Raw genomic sequence first — 19,054 nt, 5'->3', positions numbered from 1 at the left:
GTGGTCTTGTACAGAATGGATGTGACCTAGCATTCGGGCTGGACTAAGCCTGATTTGCATATGGTCTTTCCCGTTTGCTTAATGGCTTAGCATGCTGAAGAGCAATGGTCTGAATTGTTGCCCAGAGCTTATTCAAAGGTTATGATTAATTCAAAACTTTCCTGCAATCACATCCTTTGTTTTGCTGGACTCTATGAATCTCCATGATGCTTGGTTTGGCGAGGCAGTTCTCCAAAGTTACCTGATCGAGGGATGTGTTGCCCTCTCTTCCCACTGTTGTTTAATGACTATTATTTTGGCAGCCTATCATAGGTTTAGAAATCGGTTGGAGGTCACCATCCATTAGAAAAACAAATTACTTAGCTGGGGTAATGTTTTTTTCTGCTAGATGGCTTCCCTCATGGATTTCTGCATGCCCTCACAGATATCCCCACAATAGAGTGCCAATAAATAATGTATAGAGAGAAAGGTACCTGAAATTGCAATGCAGTTTTTTCCACAAAAGTTCCCTCCACTGCTGAGCATGGGAAAAATGTTGTGGAACTGAGGTCGTGGAACCTTGTGTGCTCTTTGTACTTTAGCCATCATCACTTCTGGAGTAGAGGAATAGAGCAGCGGCCATGGCCGACACCAGGGTACATGGCGATCGCTGCTGGGTAAAACAAGGTATCAAATGCCAGGTGTGCCAGTGAGTGAATATCTTCAGATTAGAAATCTGTGTGAGGCGCCATCTACCAGAAAGTACATTTCACCAGGTAAGTAATTTGTTCTATACTTCAATTGTCTATTCTTTCACAATAGTTTGACATTTACTTTTTATGGTACATCATTATTTTTTGTTTGGTATAGCTTGGGCCGGGATGATAGCTCAGGGGCAACACGTTTGTCTTGGAAGCTAGACAATGCAGAGCAACACAGGTTTGAATCCAATTCCCGCGCTTAGAGGCTGGTGCTGTTATAAGCGTGTTATAAGCATGTTATAATAGATAAATTAGTATGTAACAGATTTCTTTTCTAACAGTAAAGCTATAATTGAAAGCAAGTTGAGGACTGTTGTATCATTTTTGATAGACTTCAGTAAAAAAAATAGATGCTATTCTTCATTTGTATTAGCAGATGAAGTTATACTGAAGGAATGTTCAGTGTCGACAATGTTTAAATAATTTTATTTTACAAAAGTAGTTGGTTTTCAGAGCTGCTGTCTGCAGCACACGACTGACAATACATTGCCCAGAGTGATGATGCTTAGCCCTTTGTTTAAATATGCTGTGAAAGTAGATTTCTGATTAAACAAAGGGGATTGATTACATAGGTTCTCAAATGTTACCTGCTCAATCCAGCCCACAGTGTGCACCAATGGACATATTTGTATGGAGAACTAATCACATGCTTGTCTTTTGATTATTTAAATTGATGTATTTGCTTAGCGAACAATGAACCTAATTGACCAGGTTGCATGAATTATGCAAAATAATTCACAGGTATTGTGAGAAACCTTAAGGTGTCTCACCCGCTAGTCCCCAGGGATCTATCATCCAGGTGGCCAGGACACTGCCATCGCTTTTGGATCCAGTTCCTGGGTGTGGACCAGTGCTGGAGGATCACCTGGATGAGGGGTTTTAGGGGAGTGGAAGTGGGACACTGGATGGCAAGACACAGTATCCCCTTCCCTGTAACACATTTACCCCATCCAACCAGGTAGAATACTTAGGGATATAGCCCCCCCCCCCTTTTCAAACACAAACACTGACAACTCACTGTGAGCGAAAACAGATTAACACCTGAACCGTATACCTGACATGTCCCAACACAATGGTCAGGCAATTACTGATCATTACACACACCTGACTTCCATCACACCTCCCCACACGGATAAAAGGTGCAGCACGAAAGCACACTCTGAGCGAGCCAAAACACATGAGGAAGCAGCACTTTCAAGATGACAGTTTAATACAAGGCGGAAGACGGCAAGACCGAAGAGGATTGCAAGGAGGGAAGTGCCCTTGACCTTTTCACAGAAAGACAGCATCTTTCACAAGCCTTCGAGAATAGGAAACTCAAGACCTGGAATTAAAGTTGAAGAATCCTGCTTTGTGTGGCGGAGGTACCCAGGGCTCTCCCGTGTCGACCGTCAAGACACGGACAAGCGATTGCCGCCGAGGTGCTGTCATTGGCTCCTACAACAAAGCAGCACCAGTGAAGTCAGCACAGCTGGTGAGTTGGGGAGACTGATACCAAAACGGTCTGTGTGGATACCAAGGTTGCAATCAGCAACATTGTATAAAGAAGATTATTAAAACAGCAGATGAGTGAATGAACTTTGAAGCCAAGATACGAGACCTTAGACAGAGTGGTACGGCATTACTTGGGTGCTCATTCAGAAGTTTCTGTTGGGTATCCAACAGAAGGGGTACAAACGTTAAAAGAAAGAGAATTGTGAAATCGAAGTGGTCCTGCAATGGGTCAAGCGAAACCCTGTGCACATTTGAAAGCCTTCGATACTTGATGTAAAATTGACATTGCTCCGAGCCCGGCTGAGGGAGACTGATTGTGTTGAAGGGACCTGAGCCCAGGTGAGGGAGATCTGAGGTGAACTGTGAGTCACACGAAAAAGAATAACCTACAAACATTGTGTGATAAGGTAAAATACAGGCTCGAGCCCGGCAGAGGGAGCCTGTGCAGAGCTTTATGCAAAAAGGATGCAAGCGCAGCTGAGGGGGTTCCGGGGTGGAGAGTGACTTACCCGATGTGAATACTTGTGTGAAAATCTGAAGAGGAAAATAACTTGTTGTTTATTTGGTTGCATCAGGCTCTTTAAGTGAAGAGACTTTGAGAAGCAAGGCGACTTATGCTCCAAAGGCCGTGATGCTGATGATTGAACTGTAACCTCGTCCTAAAGAAGCCAGAGACTGTGCTACGCTCGAGTGAACCACCTTATCCCGTGCTGAAAATGTGGGGAAGGGAGGCCAATGGCCTGAAAACCTGACATATCATTTTTTAACTCTTCTTTCTTTTTCATAACATTATTCCCCACACTATTTGTATTTAGAGGTAAGGATTGGCAATAGGTTTTTTAGTATATGCCCTTTTATTTTGACAAGACACCACTAGGACTGTGTTGTTATTATTTGATGGTTGTAGCTTGCTCCCATCTGTAGATTTAGGTAGGCATTTATCATACCCTTTTTGAAGTTCAATAAACACCCTTGAACTGTGGTCACTTGTGTCTGTCATACTGTTCATGTCATGCCTTCCTTACAATATGACATCATCATTGTGATTAATGGGTTAAGTAATCTCTGCTGTTTATACAGTAAACACTGCTGGTATGTGAGCTTTATATTCGGTCTTGTTCAAAGTATTGATGCTTCTTACCGGCTCAGAACCACCCCTTAATTTCTCACACCTGAGCCCTGACTGTCTCACTGGTGAGAACCATGCCTTTTTTCTCATTCTCCTTGGCTATGAACTCACCCCCCATATCCTGCACCTGGTGTGGTTCTGAACTCTTCATTTCTCTATTGCACATGAAAATGGATTATGACACTGTTGCCATCAGCATCTTGTGTTGTGCATTCCATAAGGTACCTCTCCAGTTCTGCACTCTTACCTTGTGCACTTGTGCACTATTGGTATCACTGATGAGATCTGTGTCCAGTATCAGGCTTCAGTTTTGCTTTGAACTGTGACAAAGCCCCTGCCCAACCATAGTGTTGGAGGGTAGGATTGCCAGGAGGACCAGGTGCCAGATGCATGATGCAGGGCCTGCGGGCAATGTGGGGAGGATTGCCTGGCTGCCTCCACCATCCCACAAGAGGGATGCAGATGCTTGTCGAATTAATGTGTTTGAGACACTGTGCTAAGCATTTTACTAAGGGTGTTTGTTCCTTGAAAGTACTGGAGCTCCAAGTGGTAATCTGCACACCTTTTATAAGAGTGACATCATAGGACCTGGTATCAGCAAGCAGGAGGCTATAGGCCTACCCTTGGAAAGACTCTCAATTAACAGCGAGTGGCTCACCTGCGGGAGGACAGCTGGACTGTCACAGAGCATCCTGATTCCACGTGGCGGTTCTCTCCCACATGGGTGAATAGTGATAATCCAAGATTGAGGTCCAGCTTGGTATGTGGAAGTAGACAAGGCAGAGCTAAGGCCTCCTGAGTTGCCGAGGAGCCATGTGATGCCAGACAGTAACCAAATCATTGTCAAGACATCTGAGTACTCATAACTGAAGTAATGGGGGGGGGGGGTGGAGTTGCAGAGAGATGTATCTTCTAGTGGTCATGGACATTCTGGTGGGTACCCTTGTAGTGTAGATTGTTTCCTCTGCAGAGTGAAACCGTGCTGGTCTCAAGATCCTATCTTTTTCCTCCTGCGCCTTAGAGATTGGCAATTCCATCAAGCAGAATCTTCAACCTCGCTCATGATCTACGTTAGAGGTCATTTTGGCAACTGGTCTCTATAAGAGAGGTTGTTTGCAGTGTTTGGCCAATCAGCTCTATAGTTTTGCTCTGCATTGGAATGCCGGAGAAAGAAAATGCTGTCATGGTCCCAGAGATGCTTTGGCATTCCGCTATCACAACATTATCATATTTTTCCATTGGTGAAACAAAGATTTTTAATGGATTCCTTTTGTAGATCCATTCCTTAATTCACAAATTACAATATGAAGTCCAAAGGTGAATCATTTGGTTGTTTGTTACTTGATGTGTGTGCAAAATGTTATTAGTATTAATGAGCCATTGAGGAGTCACCTACTTTAGTGAGTACAGTGCAGTTGTGGTTGTCTGATCAGAAGGTTTCTGATATGAAGTTTTCAATGTCCCTCATTCGTCTTCCCCAGACAGTTGCAGATCAAATTGCATTTCGGATGGCTGGGGGCCTTTCAGCACTTGAGCACATTCTTCAGGCTGCCAGTTCAGCCCCAAATCTTGGTGCAGCTTCCCGCATACCTCTGAAGTAAGTCTCGATGTTGTATGAATGTTTTAAAATCATTTTAAGAATTGTCACAATGTAGGAGGAGCAGAGAACATGTGTATCAAATAAATTAGGAATAACCAGGTGCTTGTTGTGAATTTTAAAATGAGATATGTATATAGGTTTGTATGTATAAAGGTTTGTATTAAACCAAAATGCAATAAAAAAAGAAATGTACTTATTTCCACCTGTTGCTCTGCATTTCACCTCAGGCGCTGCTGTTCGATCCTTGTCAGGACTTGCACACTGTGATGAAACAGGAATGAGACTCGGACACAAAAGGTTTATGGTTTTGGTCAAAGACTTCTATTAAAATAAAAGGGGGTGGGGAAATACCTCTCTGTCCCTGGACTAGAAGGGTTGACCTACCTAGAACAAAGCCAAGGGTCTGTCAATTGTCAGAAGGTCCGAATAAAAAACCTGTCCTGTGTCCAAAGTACTATTCTGACATCTCACAATCAACCAAAATAAACTCTAAGGTGAACGGGATAATAGCTTCGGCCTTGAGTGATGAATACATGTTCAAACAGATATTAGTCCAACACAAAAGTTCTAAAAGAATAGAGTTACTTATCGCAAAGGGTGATTCCCTTCCCCTGGATTTCTCTTCCCTCTGTTGTGGATTCAAAGATATACAGTTTGAGTTTCCCTTGTTCCACAACACGACTGATACACAAAACAACTTTGAATCTTTTTCTTTGAGTTTCTTTTGTTCCACAACACAAGTGAGACACAAAACAACTTGGCTCTTTGTCTTTTCCTTATCAAATACCTGGTGTACTTTCCTGCCAGGTTTTACTCCTTTTCTCCCGGGTTTCACACAGCCTTTTTACTAGTCCTGATTTTATCCTTCTCGGGACCCCTTTAACATAAAGTGTTTCCTATTCACTCTTCAGTTTGTCCTTGCCTGGTATACTCTCCTGTCAGAACTTTTCTTGTGTTGGCTCTCCACCCACGCCCAAAGGTAAGATTCCTTATGTTCATTTTATCTGACACAGTGTTTGCCTGGTATGATACTTTGCCAGGGCTTTTCTCATATGTGTATTGCATATACTCATCACTTAGAAAGTTCCTTGCTTTCGGTCTGTTTTTCCCTCTAAAGAAATGGTCATGGCTTCTTTCTCTCTGATATATTTCATGTGGTTTCTTTGCACTCAATATGCCCGGTTGTCCCCGTTTCCCTTTCTGGTATTCACTGCCTTTTACTGGTGTGCTTCTTGTCTCTCGCGGTATGCCTGTGGCTGGTGTTCGGTGACTCTTCCCGTCTTGCTAACTTCCTTCAGCTTCTCTATCTCTCGCAGTTGGTGTTGGTCTCTTCTGCTCTGTTCTGAGTGTCTGTAAGGCGAACGCCGTCTGGTAACACGTGTGAACACCCAGGAACCCTTTCCTGGCATTGCTGCAGCAGCGTGTTTTCTGGCCCGGTCAGCCTTCCTTCTCTTGCTTCATTAGCTGGTTGGCTCAGCAACACCTTCAGCCCTTCGGTCTCTCTGTCCGTCCAGAGAGAAGCAGCTTTTTCCACTCCAGCAGCAGTGTGCCACAATCAGCCGTGGCTGCAGTTTAAATCTCACGGTTACAGAACAAGCAGAGCGGAGCCTTTACTCTTGGTCTTTTCCGCTCTGCAATACTCGGCTCACCTTCCAAAATATATCAAAAGCAGTACAATCATCATGATAAAATATCAGCATAAGTAAAATTCGAAGAGGGGGAATCCAGAGAATTAAGAGACAAGAGAAGATAAGAGATGGGTTTTGCGGTTTGATTGAAAGATACAAAGAGATAAGGCAGAACGAAGTGAAAGGGGAAGGGGCCTTCCAGTGTTTGGTAGCCAGGAGTGCAAAAGAGTAAAGCAGATAGATAAAGGGGGTGGGGGGCCAGACCATGGCCCTCATTAGGACTCCGGCGCTAAACCATGGTGCTATTAGCACCATGGTCCATGCCGGAGTCCGCCATGGAGAAAGAGGGAATTACCACCCCATTCCAAGGTTGGCGGAGCGATAATTCCCCCTTTTTTTCCATGGCCCTTCCCCATTTTTGCCCCATAGGGCTCAATTGGAATGGGGAAGGTGGCAATTACGGTACCGCAAATTGCAGTACCGTAATTGCCATCAAGGTCCCTTTGCGTGTCCCTACTTTAACAGCTGGTCCAGACCAGCCGTTCAGGTCGGGAGCCGCAAAGGGACCTCGTAGTAAGGCGTTAAGCGGTTAACGGCACCGCAGCCTTTTACGGCGCCGTTAACCCCTTAACACCTGGGTCGTAATGAGGCCCCATGAGTATATTTGAAAACAACTGAGAGAAAGTGGTAAAGAAGACGAGACTCAAAAAGGAGTAATGAAATCAAAAGTAGGGAGGGTGTAATGGAAGTCGAAGGGGGTAAAGAGAAAAAGGAGACGAATAGAGGAATTATTAACAGAACGAAGATGAAGAAGTGGGAAGCAGGAAAACCAAGCAATAGAGACAAGCAATAGTCAATAGAGGAAAAGACGAGAAAGAAAATAAGTTGTTTTGTGGCATGAAAGAAAGATAGGGGTGAACACAACGGATGTTGAAAATTGCATAGCGACAAGAGTGGGCAATAGAGGAAATATGAAAAGGAAATGAGAGAGAAGGATCAAAGATAATGCCTAGATGGTGAGATAGAAAGAGAAGATGGAGAAAAGGAGAGAGAAGGAGGGAAAGACTGGGAGAAATAGTAGAGGCAGGAAAGAACGAGACCTCCGTTTTAGAGGGATTGAGGTGTAGAAAATGAGAGGACATCCAATTTTGAACAGCAGAAAGACAGTTTCAAACAGTGGAGAGCAGAATCAAAGGATGAAAAAACGAAAAATATATCAGTCTCATTGGAATACAAATGAAAAGAAAGATGGAAGGAGGAGATAAGAGTTGAAAGGGGACCAGTATAAAGAGCAAAAAGAAGAGGAACAAGTTCTGAGCTTTGAGGGGCGCCATGTAAAAGAGGGAGTAAAGCAGAATAGTGCCCCGCCCAAGTTACGGAGTAGGACCATAGGGAAAGATCAGAACGGAACCATTCAAGAGCAGGTCCTGAGATATCCAAGGTAGAAAGGGAGGCAATAAGAAGAGAGTGATCAACACTGTGAAAGGTCGCAGACATGTTGAGAAGAATAAGAATAGAGGAGAGTTTAGAGTTCAGAGTGACGAGCTGTGAGGACAGATTTTGAGACATGAAAGAGCACTCTCTGTAGAGTGAGATGGGTGGAAGCCAGACTGAAGAGGGGGGAGGAGAGAATGGAGATTCAGATAGCAGGCTACCTGCGCATAGGCAGAATATTAGAAAGGAAAGGCAGAAGAGAAATAGGGCGGATGTTAGCAGAAATAGAGGCGTCAAGACAAGGTTTTCTCAGAATGGGAAGAATAAGTGCATGCTAAAGGTGGAGTGGAAACAAGAATTTGCAAAGGAAGAGTTAGTGAGAGAGGTGAGATAGGGAAGAAGATGAGGATGCACTTGAGGGATAAGAGAAGAAGGAAGAGGATTGGAAGGAGAAGCAGCAGGGTGAGCACGACCTAAAAGGGCAGAAGTATCAGAGTCCGCAAGAGGAGAGAATGACAAAGAATGCAGTGGTAGAACAGGGCAGGGAAAACGGGTAGGAGCAGAAGGAATGAAAGCTGAGCGTAGGTTTGCTACTTGATTGTTGTGCATGAATCTTAGGGGACATGCCAGATCTTGATGTTTCACGCACAGATCTTATTCAAAGGTCTTTGATATGATATGAAAGGTTACCCAGAGGTTTCTAAGCGCAGACCCGGGGATCGAACCTGTGGTGCTCCATGTTGTCTTGCTTCCAAAGCGAGCACGTTGCCCCTGAGCTATCGTCCTTAGTACCTTTCTTAGGGAAATGAGGGGAAGTGTAACAATATGCCATGAGGGCATCGCGTATGGATGGGGTATTGTCAAGCGAGGAAGGGGAATACCATGCCTTGTTTGATGGTGTCTCACTACTCCCCCCGGAGGTTTTCTCCCCCCCCATGTGATCCTCCCTCATATAGCCGCCCCCATGGTCAGGATCAGGTAGTGGCTGCCGTCTCCTGGCCATATGAGGAGATGTCACCACCGGGAAAGAAGTGATGACACCATTGGATTCATCACAGCACCCATGGTGCGTTTAACCTGGATGCCTGCTCCATACTTGGACCGTCAGTCAGAGCACAGCACTGCCTGCCACTTTCCCGCATACAGTGAACACATAACCAAAGCTTCATGGGGCTCATTTGCATTTGGATGTTTCCTAATATGGGATTCTGCGGAACACTTAGTGTGGTGCTAGAGAGAGGACTTGGGGAGATCTTGTGAATACCGAATATACCATCTCCAGGGGTTGGATCTAACAGCTTTGGTGTTCTTCTGCCCCCAATGTTCCTCAGACTCACACAATGGGTAATTCAAATGTGACATTGTCACATAAACTATTAAATTGATACTTTGCAGAAAAATGTATCGTTCAGCAATTTTCCTCCATTCGTTTTTAAATCCACGTTTTAACCCACAGGATGAAAACCCAAGTTCACAAATTAGTTGTTTTCCTATTTTCATGTTGATACTGTACACACAGGGTATTTTATCAGTTGGCTTCATGTTGTACGTGGTGATCAGTAGAACCTGAAATTACTGCCTGTTTTGTTGGGTGCAGTGGTTTTGTTCCTGAGTCACATATGGCCTTAAAGGGAACCTAAACGAAATGGAAATAGTGGAAACTTTCAGTAGAAGAGTGGATGATAACTCTTGCACTGCCTTTAGTTGGTATATATTGTCTCTCTAAACCTCTCTCCTTGCCCCGTTATCTCTTCATTCGGTATCTCTCACCATTTCTATGCAGATGACACCCAACTCTTACACTCTTTCTCTTCCTTCTCCTCTGACCTCCACCTTAAACTCTCCTCCTGTCTTATTGCCATTAAAAACTGGATGTCATCCCGTTTTCTTTCTCTCAATACTGATAAGACTGAAGTCTTGTTCTTTCCCTCCAATACTCTCCCCCCTCCCTCTACTCCAACTTTCATTCACTTTCCCCTCTCTAATCTTCCTATCTCTGTCCAGGCTTGCAATCTAGTCATTCACTTTGACTCTTCCCTCTCCTTTACCCACCATATTTCTCTTACCTCTCGCGCCTGTCGCTACCACCTCTACAATATTCGCAAAGTCCGCTCCTCTTTGTTCCATGCAACAAAACTATGAATCTCCTCCCTTATCTTCTCTCGCCTCTTCTACTGCTCCTCCCTACTCTTTTGACTACCTGCCTCTCACCTTGCTCCCCTCAAATATATCTACCACTCAGCTATCCGTACCCTCTGTCTCCTTGCCCCGCATGACTCAATTTCTTCATCGCTTTCCTCTGTCTAGTCTTCAAATCTCTCCATGACCTGGCTCCCCCTTATCTCTCCTCTCTCCCCTCTTTCTATAATCCCTCCCGCTCCCTCCATTCAGCTGACCACTTCCTTCTCACTGTTCCCCCTTCCCCATGTGCCTCCTCCCGTTTCCGCTCCTTTCAGCTCCTAGCCCCCCTCCACTGGAACTCCTTACCTTTCTCAATCCGCTCTATACCTACCTTTTCCTCCTTCCGCACTTCCCTGAAATCTCTCCTTCTCCATTCCTTCGCCTTGAAACCTTCCCCACCTCTCATCCTCTCCCCTTCCCTCGAATCTTCCCCATGATCCTCCCCTCCCTCCCCCCTCCCCCTATCCTCCCTCACTTCACACTTATATCCCTTGTGTTTCTCCCCTCCTCCTTCCCTTCCTCACCCCTACCCTTACCCCTCACAGATTAATTGCTCTACTTACTGATTTTTATTGGTTCAATTCATTGTATATTGCTTCTTCTGTTATAATGTTCTATGTATTCTGCTGTTATAATGTAAAGCGCTTTGGATGAAAGTGCTCTATGAACATAATAAATACAAATACACATATATATTTGCTAATTCCCTTAGAAAATCATTGAAGTCCTGGCTATAGGAATGAGCCAATGCACTAACTTCAGTGTACTGTAGGATATGGCCGTTAGGCAGTAATTCATTACATATACATTAAATAACCGTATTAAATTCCTTTTGATTCATGCATCAGTGAAGCAATCAACTTTGGTCCAACATCTTTATAGCAAAATAGTGTTGTGGCCTGAACACCTGCTACAAACATCTCTGTGACATCTGCAGGCAACATGGTTGGCACCTGATTGGGCCAACTCATGGTCATATCTGCCAAAGTTCATTGGTTGAGCCAGTAATAATTCATGTTCTTTAAGCATCCAAATACAATTTAGTTAATAGTGGGCATTTATTAGTAGTCGTTACATTCTCTTGATCACTTTGGTTGCTATTATTATTTTATTGCCAAGTGTCTTTTTTTTTTAAGGACAACACCAACCATATAATTTAATGTTCAAATGTAATTTTAGAAATGATGTTAAAGATAGACTCTACATTTAGAATCTTGACAAATTCTTCACCTCACAAATGTCATTCATTTCCCTTTTTATATCACTCCTACCTATGACCCCCATTTCTCACATAGAATTATCACTTTTTGGGTGGTGTTTTAGCTCAGCTATGGCTTTAATATTTTAAACATTGTTAGTTGACAAAATAATTTTTGACAAAATTGCTAAATGCTGTGAAATCATACCTAAGCACAAGAAAAAGTGCCTTATTGAAGTTTTTTGGCATCATGAACGTCGCCACTGAAGAGTCTTTTTCTGTTTGCATCATTATTTCATTGGTCCACTCACCATGGCTGGAGTTAATTCCATTTAACACGAGATGGCAAGAGTACAAAAACAGTGGCATGTTTGTTTACACGTCTGTGAGCTCGATCTCACTAATGATTGGACCTTGAGGGGGCAATGGGCTTATGTTTCAATATGATGTGGGCACCACAATAGTGTAATCTGTGCCCTTTGTATGTTTAAATTAGCGTTGTCCACCGTCAGCACAGTAAGGAATGGCATATTATTTTAGCCTTGACATTACTGCACTGTTTGCTCGTTCAAAAATGTGTTATTTTTCAAATTGCTCTGTATAGTTCAGAATCTTTTGTTGCTGTCTTTTTGAGGCAGAATTTTGTTGATGTAAGTTTGCTGCGGCTCTTGAGTCATTTGCGTCCCTGGGTGGAAGGTATTTCCATAAGGTGGGTTGGCAATGGAGAATCTTTTACCTCCCAAGCTAACATATCAAGAGCTGGGGTACTTTAAGCTTAAACTTAATGAATATCTTTGGTTGGGTGATACTGCTGAATTTTGACCATGAGATCATTGGAAAGAGAAGCATACCACAATTGAAGGCAAGGCAAGACTGCTCAAATGAAATCAGATTTTGTTAGCCAATTCAATTATTTCAGGAAGGGCATGCAAGATTGATGCTGTGGTAGCTTTAAGTTGAGATGGCAAGCAGTATTCTGGTTCTTCTACAGCTATTTTATTTGATAATCTTAAAGATGGACACCTGGCATTGCCACGCCCCAGCTGAGAGGTAACTGATGAGCACACCTCATTTCCACCTTCTCTCCTAACTTCCAGTGTTATGCAGATGACACACAACTCTCTGTCAAACTTCCCTCCGACCCTCTCCTTACTTCTTCCATAATTCCGGACTGCCTATTTACCATCCAGTCCTGGTGCACTTCAAACGATCTCTGCCTCAATGCCAGCAAGACTGAGATCCTTCCTATTGGATCTCCTGCTCCTTCTTTCTTCCCCTCACTCTGGCCATCCTCTATGGACTCTCCCCATCTCCTTCATGTTAATGTTAATGTTAAAGGACATTTGTACCGCGCACTATCACCACCGAAGTGGTCCCCTGGCACTCTCATCCGAACCCAGAAATCTTGGAGTCATCTTCGACTCCTCCCTTTCCTTCCTCCCTCACATTCAGGACATTGCCAAGAAGTCCCGCTTTCAACCCTTCCTTCTCAAAGGAATTCTCCCATTTCTCACTTTCCCTCAGAAACTCAATGTCTCCAGAGCACTGGTTCTCTCTAGGATAGACTGTTGTAATAGCCTTTTCCTGAATTTACCCTCTTCCTCTATAGGCCCTTACAGCTAATCCAGAATAGGGCAGCAAGACTTATCCTGGGCCTCAAGCCCAGGGACCGCATCTCTCCAGCTCTAAAAACTCTCCACTGGCTCCCGGTTGCTGCAAGGATCCTCCTCCTTCCTCTGCTAATCGCACAGTTGCTGAGATTGGTGACTAGGGCCCTTATGTTTCCTCCTGGGTCCTGGCCTCCCACACCCAATCACCTCCAGCCTCCTGCCGCCCCCAGCACTTGCCTTGGCACCCACAGGCCTATGCCACTGTAGGCCTACACTTACCTATTTACTGTCAGCTGACCTCTTCCTTCCACTTCCTCCACTGGGCGCTTACATCTACCACTCACGAGCACTGGCACTCCTAGCACTTGCCCCCCACTGCCTCTCCCTCTCCCCTCTCTCTGCACTTGCCCGTTCTGAATGCTCACGGGGCCTTGTAGGTCCATCTTTATCTTTCAATTGTTTTAATTATTTTTCAATCCCATGCTCCCTCCATGCTGCCCTGTGGGTGATTTGAAACACAATTTCCTTACTGTATAAAGCGCCTTACAAATGCACAATAAATAAATAAATACAATTTTGTTCAGCTAATCTTTGAAGGTAAATTTGCCTTAATATATATTTATATTAATATTTTATTTTAATATATTTATTTTATATATATATATATATTTCTGATGTTTGTTAATCTGCTTAGAATCACATGCTGGGCATAGGTCCGACATCCAGTGGTCACTGCGGAGTATTGCATTTTGTTTTTCGTAGTCGAAAAGGGGACGTCGACAAGGCGTGTATCTAACACTATCCCTATAGTGACGTGCGGTGTACCCACAATCCCTCACGCGTCGAGGTCCCTGAGATTGTTTTTTTCCGCCCAGGTTTTGGTCGCCTTTACGCGGAGCTCCTCGAGAAACATTGCAAAACATATTTCCTGGACCTTGGACCTGACTTATTACATTAACACATAGCTCCATCCCCTCGACGTAGCTGCGAAGCTGTTTCTCCGGCGAACAAGACCTTCGACGGAGGAGACGAGACGGAAGAGATCCTTCGGCGCTGCCGAACACCTGGCCTGGCCTCGCCGACCAACATACAGTAGGGAGAGTGGGGGTGGAACTATCTTGTTTCTCTTTGAGAATGCCTTTCCTTTTCCCCTCCCTTTCCCTCTGGGTTGTCATCACCACAAATTATTGCCTCAGCTATGGAGAGGACACCCTTTAGGTTTTGCCCGCGCTGCAAGGGCAAGTACACCTGGAAGGACAAGCATAAACGCTGTAAGGCCAGGAGAAGGACCCCAGGAGGACCCCAGGGTCAAATTTCCTAGGCTGTTTGATCCTTCACATGAGGAATTAGGTGTGTATGACCTCACTGAAGAGGAACAACATTTTCAGGAAGAGGATGATTTTTTGGGTGTAGAGGAAGAACGAAACCTAGAGGAGGAGGGTTTTCAAGAAGATCCAGATACAGGTGCAGGGGGCTTCGGAGAAGAACTAGAGGTAGTTACCTCACACCCCTGGCAGTCCCCATCAACGTACTCTGACCCTGATGCCATAACCCTATCTCCTCCCAAAGACTCGCCTATTAGGAACACATCTCCTATAGATGATCAGCCTACGTTTAATGCACTGTTGCGCAAAGCAGCAGCGCAATTCGAATTAGACACAGTGGAGACCACTCCTGACATTGACTTTGTGGAAAAAGTAATTAAGGAGAAACCCCCTGTCAGTCAAACCATTCCACTCCTTGCCTCAGTAAAGAGAAGAATCACCCCTTCTCTATCCACTCCTGCGTTGGTCAGAGGGGTCAACCCTCAAATAGAAAAACTCTTCAGTCCATCTCCTTCTGACCCTTTGTACGTCAGGGGCCACTCCGTACCAGACTCCCTTGTAGTAACAAATACAAGGAAGAGGGCAGGGGTGCCACTGTCCACCAGCGAGGCACCACCAGACAAGGAGGGGAAAAAGCTGTATGCCCTGGGGAAAAGAATCACAGCTTCCGCCGCTTTCTCAGCAAGGATCGCTAATAACAACTCCTTACTAGCAAGCTACGCAGACGCACAGTGGAGCAAGCTAGGTAGCGACGCTGAAGAGGCACCAGAACCCCTGCGTACACGCCTTCTGGCCACAATCACGGAAGGGACACTAGTGAACCAAAGCATCGTTAAAAACACTTTAGATGCTGCAGAGACTGCTGGGCGTTCCCTAGTCCAAGGGATACTCCTCAAACGCCATGTCTGGCTGCGCAATTCAGGGTTTAAACCTGAGACACAGGCTTCCCTGATCAACAAACCTATAGAGGATACCAATCTCTTTGGTAAGGCAGTTGATGAGGCTCTAGAAAATGCTAAAAAGGAGTTTGACACAATCAAGACCCTTGACCAGATTTCTAGGCCCCCTAACAGACGCGGCTATGGCAAGAAGCGCTTTTTTCGTGGCCAACGCCAGCAGCAGAATCAACAACAACAATACTCTGCCAACAACTGGTCCTCTAACCAGGGTAATAGTGGCCAGTCCAATCAGAGAGGCCAACGCCGTGGCAACGGGAGAGGTCGGGGCTCTACCCCTAGAGGCTCCCAGGCCAATAACAGCAAATGACCTGAATATTCGGGTCCCCTCCCATGCATCGCCGGTCGGGGGCCGGTTAACATCGTTCCTTCCAGCATGGGAGGGAATAACATCAGACCGTTGGGTACTATCAACCATAGCCCGCGGCTACTGTATAGAATTCAACAGTTCCCCAACATACAAACCCCCACGGGGACGACGCATGACACCAGAACACCTCGCCATCCTTCTACAGGAAGTGGAACAGCTACTGGAAAAAGGAGCTATAGAGGTCGTGCCTCTATCTCAGGTAACGGAAGGTATTTATTCAGTGTACTTCCTTTTACCCAAAAAGGACCTAACTATCCGCCCTGTATTAGATCTGCGCCCAGCGAACAAATTTGTCAAGCCCCAAAAGTTTTGCATGGTAACATTACAGGAAGTAATCCCCTTGCTATCACAAGGGGATTACATGACAACACTGGACATGAAAGATGCATACTTTCATATTTTAATGTTGCCAGTGCACAGAAAATACCTCAGGTTCATGATAGATAACAAACGCTACCAGTTCAGAGTGCTACCCTTCGGGATAGCATCAGAACCAAGGGTATTCACGAAAGTACTGGCAGTGGCAGCGGCCCATCTGCGCAGGTTGTCCATCCCAGTATACCCTTACCTCGACGATTGGCTCATAACAGGGGATTCTTACGAAACCTGCTTCTCCAATACCCAAAAGACTGTAGACCTTTTGTTCCAACTGGGCTTCTCCATCAACGAGAAGAAGTCCAGCTTAGACCCCAGTCAGATCAAACAATTCCTAGGGGCTCTAATTCGAACAAAGGACGGCCTCGTCTTCCCCTCCAATGAGAGGGTCCAAAACATGCTGTTTCAGATCCCCCAATATTTGGCAGGTCGATAGGTGACGGTACGCAAAGCAATGCTCTTGCTAGGAATGATGGCGTCATGTATTTATTTGGTACCTCACGCGCGCCTGCGCATGCGCCCAATGCAAGAGTGGCTCATCAGCCAGTGGTGTCAGGCAAGCGGACAATGGGACGATCTAGTGGTGGTCTCGCAGGCCTTGGTTCTCTCGCTACGGTGGTGGACAAAGGAAAACCTGTTAATAGGGAAACCTTTTACCACACCCGCAGTGGAAGCCACTCTAACCACAGACGCATCCCTCACAGGATGGGGGGTTCACCTATCCCGTCAGACCTCTCACGGAGTGTGGAATCCGAGCGTAGCATCCAAGCACATAAATCTACTGGAGTTACTGGCGGTGTTCAAGGCACTGAAAGCCTTCCAGGAACACCTATAAGGAAAGACGGTGATGGTCCTCACGGACAGCACCACAGCCATGTACTACCTCAACAAGCAAGGGAGAACCCACTCTCCAGGACTGTCCAAGCTGTCCCAGAACATCTGGAAGTGGGCTCTCAGACACAACATGTTCCTACTGTCACAACATGTACCAGGGGAACTCAATCTGCTAGCAGACGAATTCAGCAGAGATTTCCCCCTGCCCGCAGAGTACGAATGGCGGTTACACGAAGACATCGTCTTCGACGTCTTCACACAGAGGGGTTTCCCAGAAATAGACCTGTTTGCAACTCTGGAGAACTCACAATGCCAAGATTACGCCTCCAGGTACCCTCAGAACCAGTCCAAGGGGAACGGTCTATCGATTCCATGGTCAGGGAAGTTTGTTTACGCTTTTCCCCCAACTCCCCTTCTCAACCGGATTGTGCACAAGATGCACCGGGAACAAGCCACCATGATGCTAGTGCCCCCTATGTGGGCCCGGCAACCATGGTTCGCTCATCTGATGGAGATGTCTCTGTCTCCACCAGTGAAACTGCCCTGCCCGCACAACATGCTGTCACAGGACAAGGGCAGGACACTGCATCCATGCTCTCAAACCATGAACTTAGCAGCCTGGCTCCTGAGGTCATAGAATTTGGACATTTACAACTTCCACAAAGGTGCATGGACATCCTCAGGGAAGCTAGAAAACCTAACACTTGTCACTGTTATTCTAGCAAATGGAAGAGATTTGTCATCTGGTGTAGAGGAAGAAGCATCAACCCCGTTCACTGCTCTCCCACACAAATTGTTCTGTACCTGACCCATTTGCTGGACTCAGGTCTAGAAATTAATTCTATTAAAGTCCACCTAGCGGCGCTTTCTGCATACACCACTTCCCAACTAAAAAGTGTCATGGTGGAAAGTCCCAGTGACTAAAGCCTTCATGGAGGGGGTAAAAAGAATACACCCTTCAATAGCAAACCCAGCTCCTGGCTGGGACCTAAATGTGGTACTCACCAGGCTCATGGGTTCACCCTTCGAACCCATGCACAAGGCAACTCTTAAAGACCTCACTCTTAAGACTGCTTTTCTAATAGCTATCACCTCAATTAGGAGAGTAAGTGAACTGCAGGCTCTTTCTGTCCTAGACCCCTTTGTAACGGTTCACAGAGATAAGGTGGTTCTACGCACACACCCGAGGTTTGCACCGAAATTCATCTCGAAAATTCCATGTCAACCAGTCAATAGAACTACCAACGTTCTTTCAAAACCCTTCAAATCTAGGAGAAAAAAGCCTGCATACACTTGATGTGCACCGAGCTGTCATGTTTTATATGGAAAGAACTAGACCACTGAGAAAGACTAATCTGTTCTTTGTCTCGGTGGCAGCAGGAAGAGAAGGAGATGCAGTATCAAAGTCCACTATATCTAGATGGATTGTTCAATGCATCACTCTCTGTTATACTCTTGCTAAGAGAGAACTACCCTTCAAGCCAAGAGCACACTCTACCCGTGGCACTGGGGCATCCATAGCATTCATTGCAAATGTTCCCCTTGAGTTCATCTGCAAAGCGGCAACCTGGAGTTCTGTACACACCTTTACAAAGCATTACTGTCTAGATGCCCACTCTAGAGCTGATTCCCAGGTGGGACAAGCAGTCTTAAGACACCTTTTCTCTACTGTTCCTTCTCACAAACCACCTCCAACTCCGGGTACTGCTTGCTAGTCTATGCACAGCATGTGATTCTAAGCAGATTAACAAACATCAGAAGACAATGCATTACTTACCGTAAAAGCATTTCTGATGGTTGTATCTGCTTAGATTCACATGCGCCCACCCTTCCTCCCCTCTCGGATGGAAGGAACATAGACATCCTTTTATATCTCTCTCTCTTTTCTGTACTCACTCAAGTCTACAAGGCTCCCTCAGGGCAGAAAAAATACAAACAGAGGGACCTCGACGTGTGAGGGATTGTGGGTACACCGCACGTCACTATAGGGATAGTGTTACATACACGCCTTGTCGACGTCCCCTTTTCGACTAAGAAAAACAAAATGCAATACTCCGCTGTGACCACTGGATGTTGGACCTATGCCCAGCATGTGAATCTAAGCAGATAGAACCATCAGAAATGCTTTTACGGTAAGTAATGCATTGTCATATATTTGTTAAAGAGTAGGGGAGTGAGGG

At 45.3% G+C, this 19,054-nt stretch overlaps 1 protein-coding gene across 5 annotated transcripts in view; it reads left to right on the top strand.

Annotated features, from left to right (window-relative positions):
* Nucleotides 1–19,054, top strand: part of SCAPER (S-phase cyclin A associated protein in the ER) — a 4,210,252-nt gene that overhangs the window by 3,312,534 nt on the left and 878,664 nt on the right. For all 5 annotated transcript variants that reach the window (XM_069624455.1, XM_069624453.1, XM_069624454.1 and 2 more), the window contains one exon: nt 4,845–4,960. In XM_069624455.1, the coding sequence (XP_069480556.1) occupies nt 4,845–4,960 (116 nt within the window). The remainder of the gene's footprint in view (nt 1–4,844; nt 4,961–19,054) is intronic.

The sequence above is a fragment of the Ambystoma mexicanum genome, chromosome 11 (genome assembly GCF_040938575.1).
Source record: "Ambystoma mexicanum isolate Mex_15411 chromosome 11, UKY_AmexF1_1, whole genome shotgun sequence".
NCBI lineage: Eukaryota > Metazoa > Chordata > Amphibia > Caudata > Ambystomatidae > Ambystoma > Ambystoma mexicanum.
The sequence above is the reverse complement of the archived record's forward strand: the minus strand, read 5'-3'. Positions and strand labels throughout refer to the sequence as shown.